This window comes from Parasteatoda tepidariorum, chromosome 6 (assembly GCF_043381705.1).
Source record: "Parasteatoda tepidariorum isolate YZ-2023 chromosome 6, CAS_Ptep_4.0, whole genome shotgun sequence".
Lineage (NCBI taxonomy): Eukaryota > Metazoa > Arthropoda > Arachnida > Araneae > Theridiidae > Parasteatoda > Parasteatoda tepidariorum.
Genome location: NC_092209.1, coordinates 7117002 through 7130674, shown reverse-complemented (window position 1 = coordinate 7130674; position 13673 = coordinate 7117002). Strand labels below are relative to the sequence as shown.

Below are 13673 nucleotides of genomic sequence, written 5' to 3'. Positions count from 1 at the left end.
TTTTTTTTTTTTTTTTTTTTTTTTTTTTTTTTTTTTTTTTTTTTTTTTTTTTTTTTTTTTGGAAAAAAAAATATTACATGGGTGATAACTTGTCTTGATTTTTTTTTAATTGGATATGTGCAAGTGGCATAGTGTGGTTTTAACAATCCTAATTGGTTGTTGAAACATGACATTTGCAACCGCTCTTTTTCTATTCTGTTTCGAGTAAGCCAAGCCCGTCGGGTGTCAATTCTCCTTAGTGAAACGTTCTATGTTCTTCACCGAGATTCTTTCAAAAAGATTTCAATTCTTTTGCTATATATTTCTTAATTAATACAAAGACAGGCATGAAGTCACGTAGAATATAAACAAACTGATTGTGCATTAAAGTTGCCAGGTACATAAAGCAACAATATATCACATTATAAAACACATATTATGTGTTAATATATAAACAATAGTAAATCTGAGTCAAATAGAAGACGCAGATGAGAAAAAAAATATATTTCAACATATTTGATGTGCAATATGGCGCTGTATTTAATTAATATCACATTAATTAACATTCTAATTTATGTGGAGAAACTTAGCTCGACTTTAACACCCCATTTTGTTTATAAACGATCAGTCTGTGCTGACGTGATAGTTCACATGTGTGATCTTCATTTTGAAGTGCAAATACCCAATTGATAATTTTTTTCTACTGAAATTTTGTAAATAATTTTTATTAAAAAAATATATAGGAGATGTAATGCGAAATTGACCATTGGACAACTCAATGCCACAAATGGCAATTAAATAATTGTCTGCTGATCTCTGCACGGTCGCAACATTTTCCTGGAAAAATTAACCCATGTGCATTGTAATTTATTGAATAAGTATGGAATTGTTATGATTACTTTAAAATACAGTTGAATCTTCTTAATGCGAAATCTGTAATTATTATTTATGTTAAAAAACTGAATTTAGTTTTATCCGATACATCATGAAAAAAATTTATGTATTATTAATACATGTTATGTACTACATTAATGTATGCAAACAATACTATTATGAAACAAATTAAAATAAGCTCAAAAGTGTTAACTACTTTACTAAACTATTTTATTTATTTGCCCATCTGTTACTTCTAGCAAAGGAAGAAAATAGAAATAGCATTTCTGAAAATGAATGAGTTTGACTTTATTCACATTATTATCATGTGTGCTGTTTTCAGTTTTCTTTCTTTCATGATAAGCAATAATCAGCTTCAAAATTTCATGTTAAGCATGTAAAATACAATAATAATTGATTGCTGACTCACAGAACCAAACGTGTGTTTCATGTAATGCGATATTCCACGTCAAGCGGTTTTGGCAATAAAGAGGCTCGACTGTATTTTGAAAATTACTTTATTTCATGCTTGTTTCTTAAAATTGTCCATTATTTTAGAGATGAATCTTGTCACATTGATTATATTATTATGAAATATTTTTAAAGAAATGTTGCAGTGATAATATCAACAGTTTTTTAATTATTTAAATTTGTGATTAAACTATCACATCTTTTTTAAAAAAAAGGGTTCGACTATTATGAATGTTATAACTAGCCCTTGGTCAGTATCAAAATTTCCTAATTTTGCCTTATAGTTGATGATAGATATTCAATTCATAATTGACAATTTCATAAACTACTCAAATTGTGTAAATAATGAAATCACATTGCAGAAATCTCTGTAACTGAGCAATCAATATTAACTTATCACAGGCTGCAAAAAAAAACTTAACTAAAAGCTTTCAGTCTATTCCCATATTTTTGCTAAAACCTATTCCCACTCATTTATTAATTTTTCAATATAATGTTAAAACCATGAACTGTAATACTTAAGGACGATCCACTCTGGCGTCATCGTGTTGCGTTTTTTATGGCCCTCTAGCAACACTTGAAGGAAACATTTAATTGAATAATTTTATGTAAATAGTTGACACTCTACATTATATTATCTATAGTGTCATTATAGTGTCTCTGTTATACTTTTTAAATATTTCTGTTAAAATATATTTGTAGCATGAATGAAAAATACTTTTTTGTAATTTATTGCATAAATTGGGTTTTTAATTTTTTCATAACGAATTTATATAGAAACATAAAATTCTATAATCTATTCCAAATTTTTTATTTCACATTTTAATCCTATAATACAAACAACCAAAGTTTGAATTTAAATTATAAACATTTCTAATTGGAAAAAAGCTTTAAAATAAAAATATGAAATCGCATGAATATGAATTGCAATGTCTGAACTAAAATTGCATGAATACAAATCAGTGTTTGGTTTTAAAATTGTGTGAATATGAATCACACTGTTTTATTTTAAAATCACATGAATATGAATCATGATATTGAAATGTAAAGAAGAGTGAAGTGAATCACGATTTTGAATTTTAGAAAGGTGTGAATACAAATCATGCTGTTTGATTCATGTGACCTTGAATCATATGATAGATATAATAATTAGGGAAAATTATTATTACACATTAAGGGAAAGTTAATGCAAACCAACGAAGAATTTGTAAACTTTTGATTTTGTGTGTTTATTTTTTTAAATGTACTTTTCATTTCTTTTAGCCTAATATGCCACAAAATATAACAAGATCTATACGACCTATATTATCCACCACAACTGGTTCCTATACTGGTATTGTTGAGAAATCTCCAGCCACAGTGGGTGCCCTCCAATCAAAAGTTATGTTACCTAAACAAGTCTCAATAATAAAGCCTTCTGCAGTTGCCTCCAAAGAAAAGAAACCTTTTGTTTCTGTGAGGTAAGATGTTTTTATTTGGATTCAGTCTTGATCTTAGGTAGCTAAACTCTGGCGCAACAGCCAATGGAGGGCCAAAACCTACTGTACCCAGTTGGTGTTCTTGACAAAATGGAGGATAAAAGACTAGTGAAAATAGAACATATTGAATACATAACAGTAACATTAAACAATGCCATTCAGTGGCGAAAAAAATATTAACATTGTATTGGAAGATTACTTCTCGTAAAATATACGTGTTTTATAACTAGATCTGATTAACTAATGTTTAAAAAAAATATATAAAATGCTTGTCATGAACAAAAAAGCTTTTTTTAGTAGTAATAAAGTTTTACTAAAAATTGTGTTACTGAATTAAATAGCTCTAATCATAAAAATTTAATTTTTTTATTCTTTGTGTTTATACAAATAAATATATAAATATCATCATAGCTGCCAACTCTACTGGATTTTGCTAGTTTATCCTGGACTACTGGTTTAAATAAAATTCTCCTGGTTTTTGTGCATTTTAGAAAATTCCCTAAAATTGAGTATGTTTCCTAAAAAAATTCTAATTGAAATAGAATTTTTGTACAGATTGTTGCTTTCTTGAATATTTAAATAAGTATAACTTATACATAATGTAACAAGCCTCATTTTCAGAAATCGGTTTAAAACTTATTTGTTCTAAAACATTCAGTTTATTTTTATTTAGAACTCTCTTTAAATTAAAAAAAAATAATCTTAACTATCTTTGAAGAATTAAATGCCTATTAATATTCGAAATTATGAGTAAACATAATACATAACATTTCAAGTTCATTTAATGTCAATCTTAACTAGAAAATATTGCAGTTTTTCTATTGTGATGACTATAAAATTCCCTATACTTAAAATTTTAGTACATTATGCAACAATTCATATTATTTTGTAATATCTGCTGGATTTTTTCCTATCCATGTTGACAGCTGTGTATCATGCTTGTTATATTGACCCTTAATTTGTGGTTTATTGTCCAAATGTATATTTAACTTTGTGTTGGACGTAGGGATGAGGATGACATAAACGATGTGGCTGCCATGGGTGGAGTCAACTTGGTTGAAGAAAGCCAGAGGATACTAGCTACAAATTCTGAACTAGTTGGTACTCAAATTAGATCTTGTAAGGATGAAAACCATTTTTTATCAAGTGCACTTCATAGGCGGGTTCTTACAATTGGTTAGTATATTCACACATAGTGCTCTAAAATAATTATACGTAACATTATATAGTTAACGGCTCTCTACTTGACGATAGTCATTATTTAAAAACGATATGTTGATATGCGTAAATAATCAAACACAATATATATATATTTTTTTGGTATTAAACAAAGTAAACGTTATGCCTTATTCATGTTGCCATTAGAATTTAACGCTGGGGGTTCATGTGCGTTAAGTAAAACTCTGGAAATGTCACATTATTTTAAAAAACCTGGAAAAAGGCGTTTTTGAGGAACTTTTCTTTTGATGTTATAATTTTTCACTTAAACCACTTTTTCCTAAATTCTTAATTTTCTAATGCAATGTTGAAAGGTTTTAAATATTTATTTACTGTAACTTTGTTTTTAAAAATAAGATCCTCTCTATAATTGTCCTTATCAGTGTAGTGTGCAGGGTTGGGTTTTATAGAATTGGATTGTAGCATATAATTTTACATAGTTTTGATTTATGAAATAATTATTTATGCAACATAAATTTTGATTCATGTTATATATCCTCTATAGAAAAATAATATAGCCAAAATCATTAAAACTTTAAACAGGGTTTTCTAAAATCTTTGTATGTACTATTAATATTCCGAGATCAATATTTATTGAAAGGGGGTATGTAACATTTTTACGAAAATAAGTTTATTGTTGGTTTTGGAATATCAGTCACCGATCATCAAATACCGGGTAATTTTCTAGACTGCTTAAAAAAGGGAATCCAACAATTTGGAACTAATTAAAACAATCTTTCAAGACAGTTTTTCTCGAAAGTGCAGATTTGTAACATACCTCTTTTAACATTGACCTCTTCCATTGCTGTATTAAAATTCAGTTCCTATGCTGGTAATGAGTTGTTAATTTTTATAAATCTAAATATAGATTTTCTTTTGTGCTGCAATTTAGGCATATTTTTTAACTTATGGGACACTAAAGTGGTCTCTAATAATTGTCTACTCTCATCTTGGGGGGGGGGGATTTTATTCTCAATATTTATTGTTAATATTTATATGTGCATGAACATTGCCTAAAAATCATGATTATAATATTTTCCCTGATAAGTGAATTAATTATAATTTACAAAAATAGAAATGTTTGTTTAAGTGACTTAAAAAAAAATTCAATCAATTAATTCAAGTGTATTTATCAATGTTTAGTACAGTTATTAGAATAAATTTCTTAATACAAACAGGTTATTTTAATGTGTTATAATAGTTTTGGTGTGTCTACATTTTAGTCCATGAGGCATTATTTGGAAAAAATTTCAGCAATGGTCAAAAACTGCATCAAAAATGGGTTTTAGACCTAACTTTTAAAACAGGATAAAATCTTCAATAATTTACCAGGATCCGTCGTGGCCAGGGGATATAGAATTCGCTTTCCAATGAAGTGAACCAGGTTCGAATCTCAGCAATGGCTTATCGATACAAATTTTGCACACGGCTCGCACCGACAAAAGTGCTGGTGTAAAATATCCTCAGTGGTAGACGGATCATGGGTTAAAGTCCCCTTGCTGTCAGGCTAACCATGTGAGTTTCCTCTCCATGTAACGCAAATGCGGATTAGTTCCATCGAAAAAGTCCTCCACAAAGGCAAATTTCTCCCAATACTTAATCCAGGAGTTTCCTTGTCTGTTGGATTGAGTTTAAAATTACAATGCTATGGAGTTAAACATTAGTAGTCTTAAACTCAAAATTGGGTTTACTGTTCAACGGAGGTTATTAAATAAAATAATGTGACAGCCCTGGTAGTAAGTAAGATTGATAATGATTTTGTTCTGATAATGATGCCTAACTTTTTGTTTAAAATTTCATTGGTGTTCTTGGTGCACCAGTATTATTCTCATCTTTATATTACTGATGTATTGCATGGCTATGTGCATTATTTTTTAGAATTGTTTCTGTTGATAAACAAGAAAAACTTCTTTTTTTTTTCTTCTTCAAATTAAGCATAAGCACTGAATGAAATTTCTAAAAAATTTTAGTATTGCAATTTTTTTTTTTCCCCTGAAAAATGGAAAAAATTTCCTGAAAATTTTTTTCCTACATAAAATGTTGTGTGTTATTACTTAAGAAACATTTATTGTTTTGCTGTCTTTTCCTAGCTAAAAAACATGGTCTGGATGAAATTCGGAGTGATGTCGTCGATTTAGTGTCGCATGCTGCCGAGAATAGATTGAAGACTTTAATTGAAAGATTAAGTATAGTATCTGACCACAGGAGTGAAATTATAAAGGTTTGCTGTTATAACTTATTCACTTTTCCTTAAAAATTGTCAATTCAAAAGTTTTTCTTTTTAACACTGGCTAGATGAAATTTGTTGTTGAAAAGGTGATTGTTTGTTGGACAGTTATTTTTTTCTTACTGCAGTGGTAAAACTCATCTATATTACTCATCATGAGGTATCCCCTAGTTTTGCTGATCAAAAATCTATATTTTATTAAACAGTTATTCCAAAAAATTTTTTAGCAATTTTTATTTTTAAAATTACAAATGTGTTTTACTAAATGTACAGTGCACAAGAAAAGAAAACAAATCACCCTGCTTAATTTTTCTACTAATGACCTGATCTTCAGGTACTATGACTCAATCTTAATATTTCAAGGGGGGTGACCTCAAATATGCTAATTAATTAGTGCAGATGATATTTTTAAGTTACCAAATCAGACTTTCTCCGAATAAACATACCTTTTTCCAACTATTTTCGATTTCTGATATTGGAATCGTCACTGCAATCTGGGAACTAATCTCTCAATAGTAACGTCGGGAGGCTGGTCTAAAGTTTAGACCTTTTGCGTAATTCAGTATATTTTAGGGATTTTTTAAGTGAATCAAGAAAGAAAAAAACTGCGCACAACTGTAAACAAAATTGTAAATTCAAAGTTAGTTGCATGCAAAAAATTTTTAGTATTCATTTATTATTTTTTATTTATTTTATTTAATAGTACTATGCATTTTTATATCATTTTAAAGAATATAATTTTACAAGGCAAAATACAAAATCAGTCAAGTAGAGAAGTCGAATTTTAAATTTTATTTCTTAGGAACTAATTAGCAGATTTGTATTTTGCTTTAGAAATTTACATTCTTTGAATGATAAAAAATGTGCATATCTACACATTACTTGAAATTAATTTTTTACCTGGAAATGCCTTTAAACCAATTTTATAATTCTGTTCAAATATTTACTGGGAGAGTTCCTAAGATATGTCAAAATATACAAAAGATAGAAGTTTTAAGGAATCAAAATTTTGGACCACTCTCCTGACCAAACTAATAGCACACCCTAATTCCCCCCCCCCCAGGTTGTAGTTATATTTTAAGGGTAAAGAATCCAAATCTGTTGCAAAAAAATATCCCCCATTGTGTTTGTTTATTCGATTAAAATATAATTTCTCAGGAAGTATTAAGTATGTTTTTATGTCTGATTTTTTAACTGAAAATATGGTCTGTACTAATTAACATATTCGAGCCCACCCTCTCAAACCATTAAGATTTAATCCCTGTTCAGAAAATTTGATCAAAACTTATTCAGAGTGTTTTTTTGTTTTTTTCGCTTTGTGCAAACATATTATAGTATATGTTAAGTAAAATGTATGTTTTACCTAAATTTAAAAATTTAATTTCAACTTATTATTCAGTTTCATGAAGCATGGATTCTGTTCATTAAAAATAAAATCCCTTTTTTTTTTCTTGTAATAACAAGAGTATACAGAAAATTTTTCTCATGCAGAAAATAATATATCTTCAGTCCAACATCGTTACAATCTATGTGCTAATGTTCAAGAATTCAAATAATGTTGCTTCTTTTATTTATTACTAGAGTTGAAGGATTAAGTAAATATTGACTAATGCAGTTTATGTCATCTTTTTTCTTTTTTTTTTTTACTATGTATTAAATATTTAAAAATACATTACGCTTATATTTATTATTCTTTGCCTAAATGGGAATTTCGTTACAGTTAGAAATTATTTTCAAATTTGTACATTTTAATTCCTTTTTCTGCAATATAGTATTAACAAGGTATGGTTATTGTTCATTTCTCTCAGTATTTTTGCAAACTATTTGCCAGTGCTTGCAATGAAGAATTCTAAAATAGTAAAATTAATACATTATGCATTTTTAATTAAGAAAATTTAATTAAAATAGTTGGAAAAAAATCTCAGGTTAAGCATTCGGTATAGCCAAAAACGTATTAACACTTTCAAGAATCTAGTCCATTGAAATATATCTGACCATCATCATCACCATAATCTAGTTATACTTAAAATTTCACTTAATTTCTCATTTATCCACATCTAATTAACTCATCTATCCACAAAATCTCAGCGAATATCATTAAGCTAGAAGTTTTTGTTTCACTAAAGCTAAAAAACAATAATAAAAAATTAACTTATACAAAATGCAAAGTAATTCTATAATGCACATTCTTTATTATTTATTAAATAATTAAAATATAAACAGTAATGTCGATATTTTTTCTCAATATTTTTATTCTTCGAGTAAATATGAACTTTGCTATATGGCGGAAAATTTTTTTTTATATGCACTTATAAAATTTAATTCCTGCTTCTGTAATAAGGAACTAAATAAATGCATGTGCTTGATTTCAAATACTCTTAAAACATACATTAAGGCAATTAAAATAAAATTAATGAAAATCTACTGGAATGTATGAAAAAAATTTCTTTTAACATTAAATTTTTTTGTTGAAAGAATGAATTTGAAGTTTTGCTGTGATCACAAATCTTTTAAAAGGCTACTGCTATGCTGCAGACAATTACATGCTTTGAATTCACGCTAGAATAAATAAATAAAAATTATCAATAACCTAGGCTTTCCTACATTTTAAAACCTTAAACTATTTAATCTACATTAAAAAAAAATGATCCAACATTTCTTTCACGTAAGATGAAAATAAATCTTGATGAAATGAATTTGAAGTATACATTAAAATTAAGATTATTATGGTTAAAAAAAAATGAAAAAACTAAGTTATTTTGTATTTATAGCGCATCATTTAATAAGCAATACCGCACACTTTTATTATTGAACTAAAAAATCTTAAATATTCAGAGCTAGAAAATTTCGTCAATTATTAGCAATGTTTCAGTGGGTACCATTGAAATGTAACATTATAAAAATATGTTGTATTAAACCACATTTTTATTAAGCGATATTAGGGTGCAATTTTTTGTACAGATAGTTATTGACCATCTAAAGTAGTTGGATTTAATTACGAAAATTGAAACGAAAGCAAGAACATATTGGCTTTCACAGCACAGCAATGTAAGTGAACGTCAGATGAACACATGTGACGTCAGTTCGTGAATCGGGACTCTCCGTTTCAGGTGAAAACAAAAATAAGCGTTTTTTGATTAAAAATAACTAAATAAATAGCCTTATTAGGAAAGTAATAAAAAATTTCTGGTAGTTTTGAGGGATTCTGAATGCATTAAAATTTTTTTAAAAAAATTGACTGTAATTGTCCATTAGATCTTACTCCTTGATTAACACTCATTTCGAGATCTTTTCTTCTAAACTTGTTCATTTATCGAATTTAGATATTCTGGCAACTAAAACTTGTTTTCATATACCCTGCAGGTGCTAAAATAATAAAATCAATCATTAACAATGTTGCTTAATAAATTTTTTTAAATATTTCAAAAATTGATTTATCGCATCTTTTGGGTGGCACAAAGTCCAAAAGAAATCGGAACATCCTGTTACATATACCAGTCCAAGGTATTGTGACAGAATATAAATGACTCAGTGCAAATAATTACACTGATCCATATTACAAATTTCTCTCTCTGTGATCCAAGATTTGAATATTTCTTTCATCTAGTTATTAAAAAATATAGTTGCTCCCTACTTTTGTAACTCTTCTTCTAAATGATGTAATGCTGATTATGGTATCAATTTTAATTTTAATGCTTCTATTTATGAAATAGCTATAATTGTGTCATTGCAATTTTTGTTTACCTATCGAAACTCATAAAATGTATAATAATGCTTTATATTATTTAAAAACAGAATTATTAAAATAATTTTTAATTAAACTATTGAAGTTATTTTGTATATAATTATTCAAAACTAACATTTAGAAAAGTAGTTGTCGTTTGTTCGAGCTTGACACAAAACACCCTCGTGAATTTTTAACGACCAAGACCCAATATGTCAGTTAGATTTAAAATGAAGAATAAATTATTTAGAGTGGAAAATGTAGAAAAAAATATCAATTAGTGCCAATTTATTCGTTGTTCTTTTGTTTTTCCTTTATCTTTCATAAACACAAATTACATTTTTATAAGAGGACTTGTATTTAAATCAACATAAAACTAAAGGGATGTAATTTAAATAAGTTTGTTAAACAGCAAATTATTTTGCATACAAAGGAAAATTATGTTATTTAAATGTTCCAACTTGACTTTTATCAAAATCTTCCCTCTAATTATTTCTCTACATGAGACTTAGGGGGGGAAATCATTTACAATAACCTATAGTTATACTCTTAAGAGTATATTTGTAATAATTTAAAATTTTTTTGATTTAAATCCTACCAAACTTGTGATGATGATAGTTTTCTTTTTTTATTATAGAATGATCCAAAATATGAGATAACACGAGATACAAAATCTCAGATAAAGTTCCTGGAAGAATTAGATAAACTAGAAAAGAAGCGTCATGATGACCAAGAAAAAGAAATTTTACTTAAAGCAGCAAAAGTAGGTAGTTTTAAATAGTTGAACAGTTATTCATTATAATGTTATAATTAATAGCTTTTGTTTTTAAGAAAAGTCAAAAACTATTCAGCACGGCTTTTTGTGTAAAATGAAGCACTTTCCGTGCTTAATTGTATGAATAAAACTATTAAAAAAATTTACACAACTAATTTCTTTTTATCTGCTATGGGTAATCAGATTCAAAACAATACCTGTTCCAAAGTAAGTAACAGGCTTTGAAACAAATATTATGTGGTTAGTTCGGATATAAAATCAAATCAAGATCACTTTCTGAAATATTTTATTCATGGCCATTAAATTATCATTTCATCACCATCTATTATTTACATTCTCCATTAAAAATATATTAAAATTCACTTTCAAATTTTACTCAATTTATGTTATTTTCACTACTAATTTCAAGTAATCTTTTATGGATAATATGATTCAAAACCATATCTGTGGAGAAGTAACAGATTTGGCATAATTTACCAACTGCTAGCTATGTAGATTTATAAATTCTATACGAATTTATAATTATATTGATAGTTATATATAGCTGATAAAAGATGTAAGAGACTATGCACTATCATTGCTTCTCATTGGCTGACATGAATTTTTATATACCCAATCAAATAGCAACAACTAATATATTATATATTGTGTAACAGATCTTTGAAAAGAATCTGTTACTGTTGAAACTGATAAAACAAATCCGAAATATCTGATGCAGAAAATATTAGCCCTCACTTCTGGACATTAGGTGCCCAAAGATTTAAAAATATGGATTTATTTAAAGCTTCAGAGATTCTGAAACTTTCAAGAAATTTTGGAATAAACATCATAATTTTTTTTTTTTTTAGTGAAAACTGTTTGCTTTCTTCATTTCAATATTTTGATAATTTATATTCTTTTATTTAAGTACATACTTACTTTTTGTTTCAGAGTCGATCAAAACTGGAAGACCCAGAACTCTTGAAACTGAAAGCTAAAGCAAAAGAGGTATGTTGTTAAGTTTCTTTATTGTAGTCAGGAAAGAGCACTTTTTGTTTTATAGAAAATTTATTAAGAATTTTGATGGAAATTTATTACTGTCAGGGTGCCATCCTTGAATTACAATAATGAGTTATTGTTCATTTATCAAATTGCCGAATTCTAAATATGTTCTGATTGTTTTGAATTTATTAAGACTCAAATTTTAGTTCTATTTGATTGTGATTTATTCCTCTTTTTTTAACCATGTTTTGTTTTAAAAAAAAAAAAGGATTGCACTTTTTTGTCACATGTATGTGCGTTAAACATTTGTCAATTAACAAAATGACGATATTGATTAAAGTTTTGTTTGAAACGCAAGCAATAGTTTTTTTTTTCCAGAACAAGTTAAGGTTGACTGAAATTTTCACTAACTATAAATACAATATTAAAATTTAAAAAAAAAATTCATTGCAGTGAAAAAAACATATTGTGCAGTTCCATTCATAAAGGCAAGACACTGGTATGCAAGAAATGAAATTAAATCATAAACTATAGTGGCATTTATTAAAATTGTCAATAAATGAAAGTAACTTTTTTTTATATAGCTTTATTCCTTTATTCAGAAATCAACTCATAAATAATGTATGCCACTAAACTAGAACAAAGAATATAAAAGAGAGAGAAAATGTACACCAGTGAATAGTGCTGCATCCGAAGAGGCACAAAAACTTGGCAGACTATTCTTGTTTCTGGCATTCCTGATAGAGTTTGAAAATATCATTGTTTGCATGAGATTCTGGGCCAAGTCCAAGTTTAAAATTAGCCACTAATTAATAATTAGAAAATTAACTATTAATTTTAAATGCGTTTTTAACAAGGTTAAAATTTATTTTGAAAGAGACATTTCTTTCGGGACATTGGGAAAAACCATAAAGACTGGAAGAAACTAAATTGTTTAGATAAGTATTATAAAAATAATTTTAATTTAAACAGTTTCCCAACCTTTTTTTGGATCACCGTCCACTTGACAAAGCAAACAATTTCTTAACGCCACTCTGTAAGAAAAAGTTTTTTTATTGGACTCATTTTTTTCAAGTAGTTTAATATTTTCACTATTATTCGCTTTTATCATGCTGTTATTTTATTGAAAATTCTTATTAGCTAATAATTTTATTATTAAAACTTTTTTATGAAAATCGACAATATATAATGACATAACATTCCTATGCAATTTAAATTAAATCAACTTGGCAATTTATCTATAAATATTCCTATGGATCTGTAATAAACATTTATGAGGAAATTTGGCCAACCTGCAGCCCATCAATGTTGTCCCGTACATTTACTTCTGTGATTTCTAGTCAGGCAGCAAACGTTTGTAAACTAACTGTTAGGACTGGGCGATACATCTAAAGATAAAAAAATATTGATGTTGTGTAATCATCGCCGATCCGATGTTTGAATCTGCAACTTTTCAAAGCATCTAAAATTGCGATTTACCGAGATGCGTGAGATGTTTCAGATGCATCATTAACAGCGATTTCTACACGCATCATGATGAAGGTTTCACAGTAGACCATGAAATTGATGACTGCAAGCTTGCATGAAGAGCTTTTTCCTTTTTTTTTTATTATTGATGGTAATGAACTAAATTTGAATTTGAAGTGGGTGAATAGGAAGTTTCGTACATTTTAGCGTTATTTGTTCCTAACTTTTCAATTCATCAGCAAAATTTTTATTTTTCTGTTTATGAAGATTTTTATGAATGATCTCAGTGTGCATTTTGATTTTTATAGTCATAATTACTTATTTAATGACATAGGCAGTGGTAAACTAATTTTTGCCTCAAGCCTCCCCCTTCTGCACAAATTATTCAAATTTTTTATTTTTATTTTCAATGCATCATGTCACTGTTGTGATTTATTGATTCCAAAAAGAAAGAAATCAATTTATTGTTGATGAATTAAT

At 27.6% G+C, this 13673-nt stretch overlaps 1 protein-coding gene across 1 annotated transcript in view; it reads left to right on the top strand.

Annotated features, from left to right (window-relative positions):
- LOC107439238 (transcription initiation factor TFIID subunit 4) overlaps positions 1–13673 on the top strand; it is a gene marked incomplete in the record, with an annotated part of 45143 nt that overhangs the window by 23454 nt on the left and 8016 nt on the right. Inside the window, 5 exon segments of the mRNA XM_043046237.2 lie at positions 2587–2783; positions 3808–3977; positions 6110–6240; positions 10608–10733; positions 11676–11732. Of these exon segments, the coding sequence (XP_042902171.2) occupies positions 2587–2783; positions 3808–3977; positions 6110–6240; positions 10608–10733; positions 11676–11732 (681 nt within the window).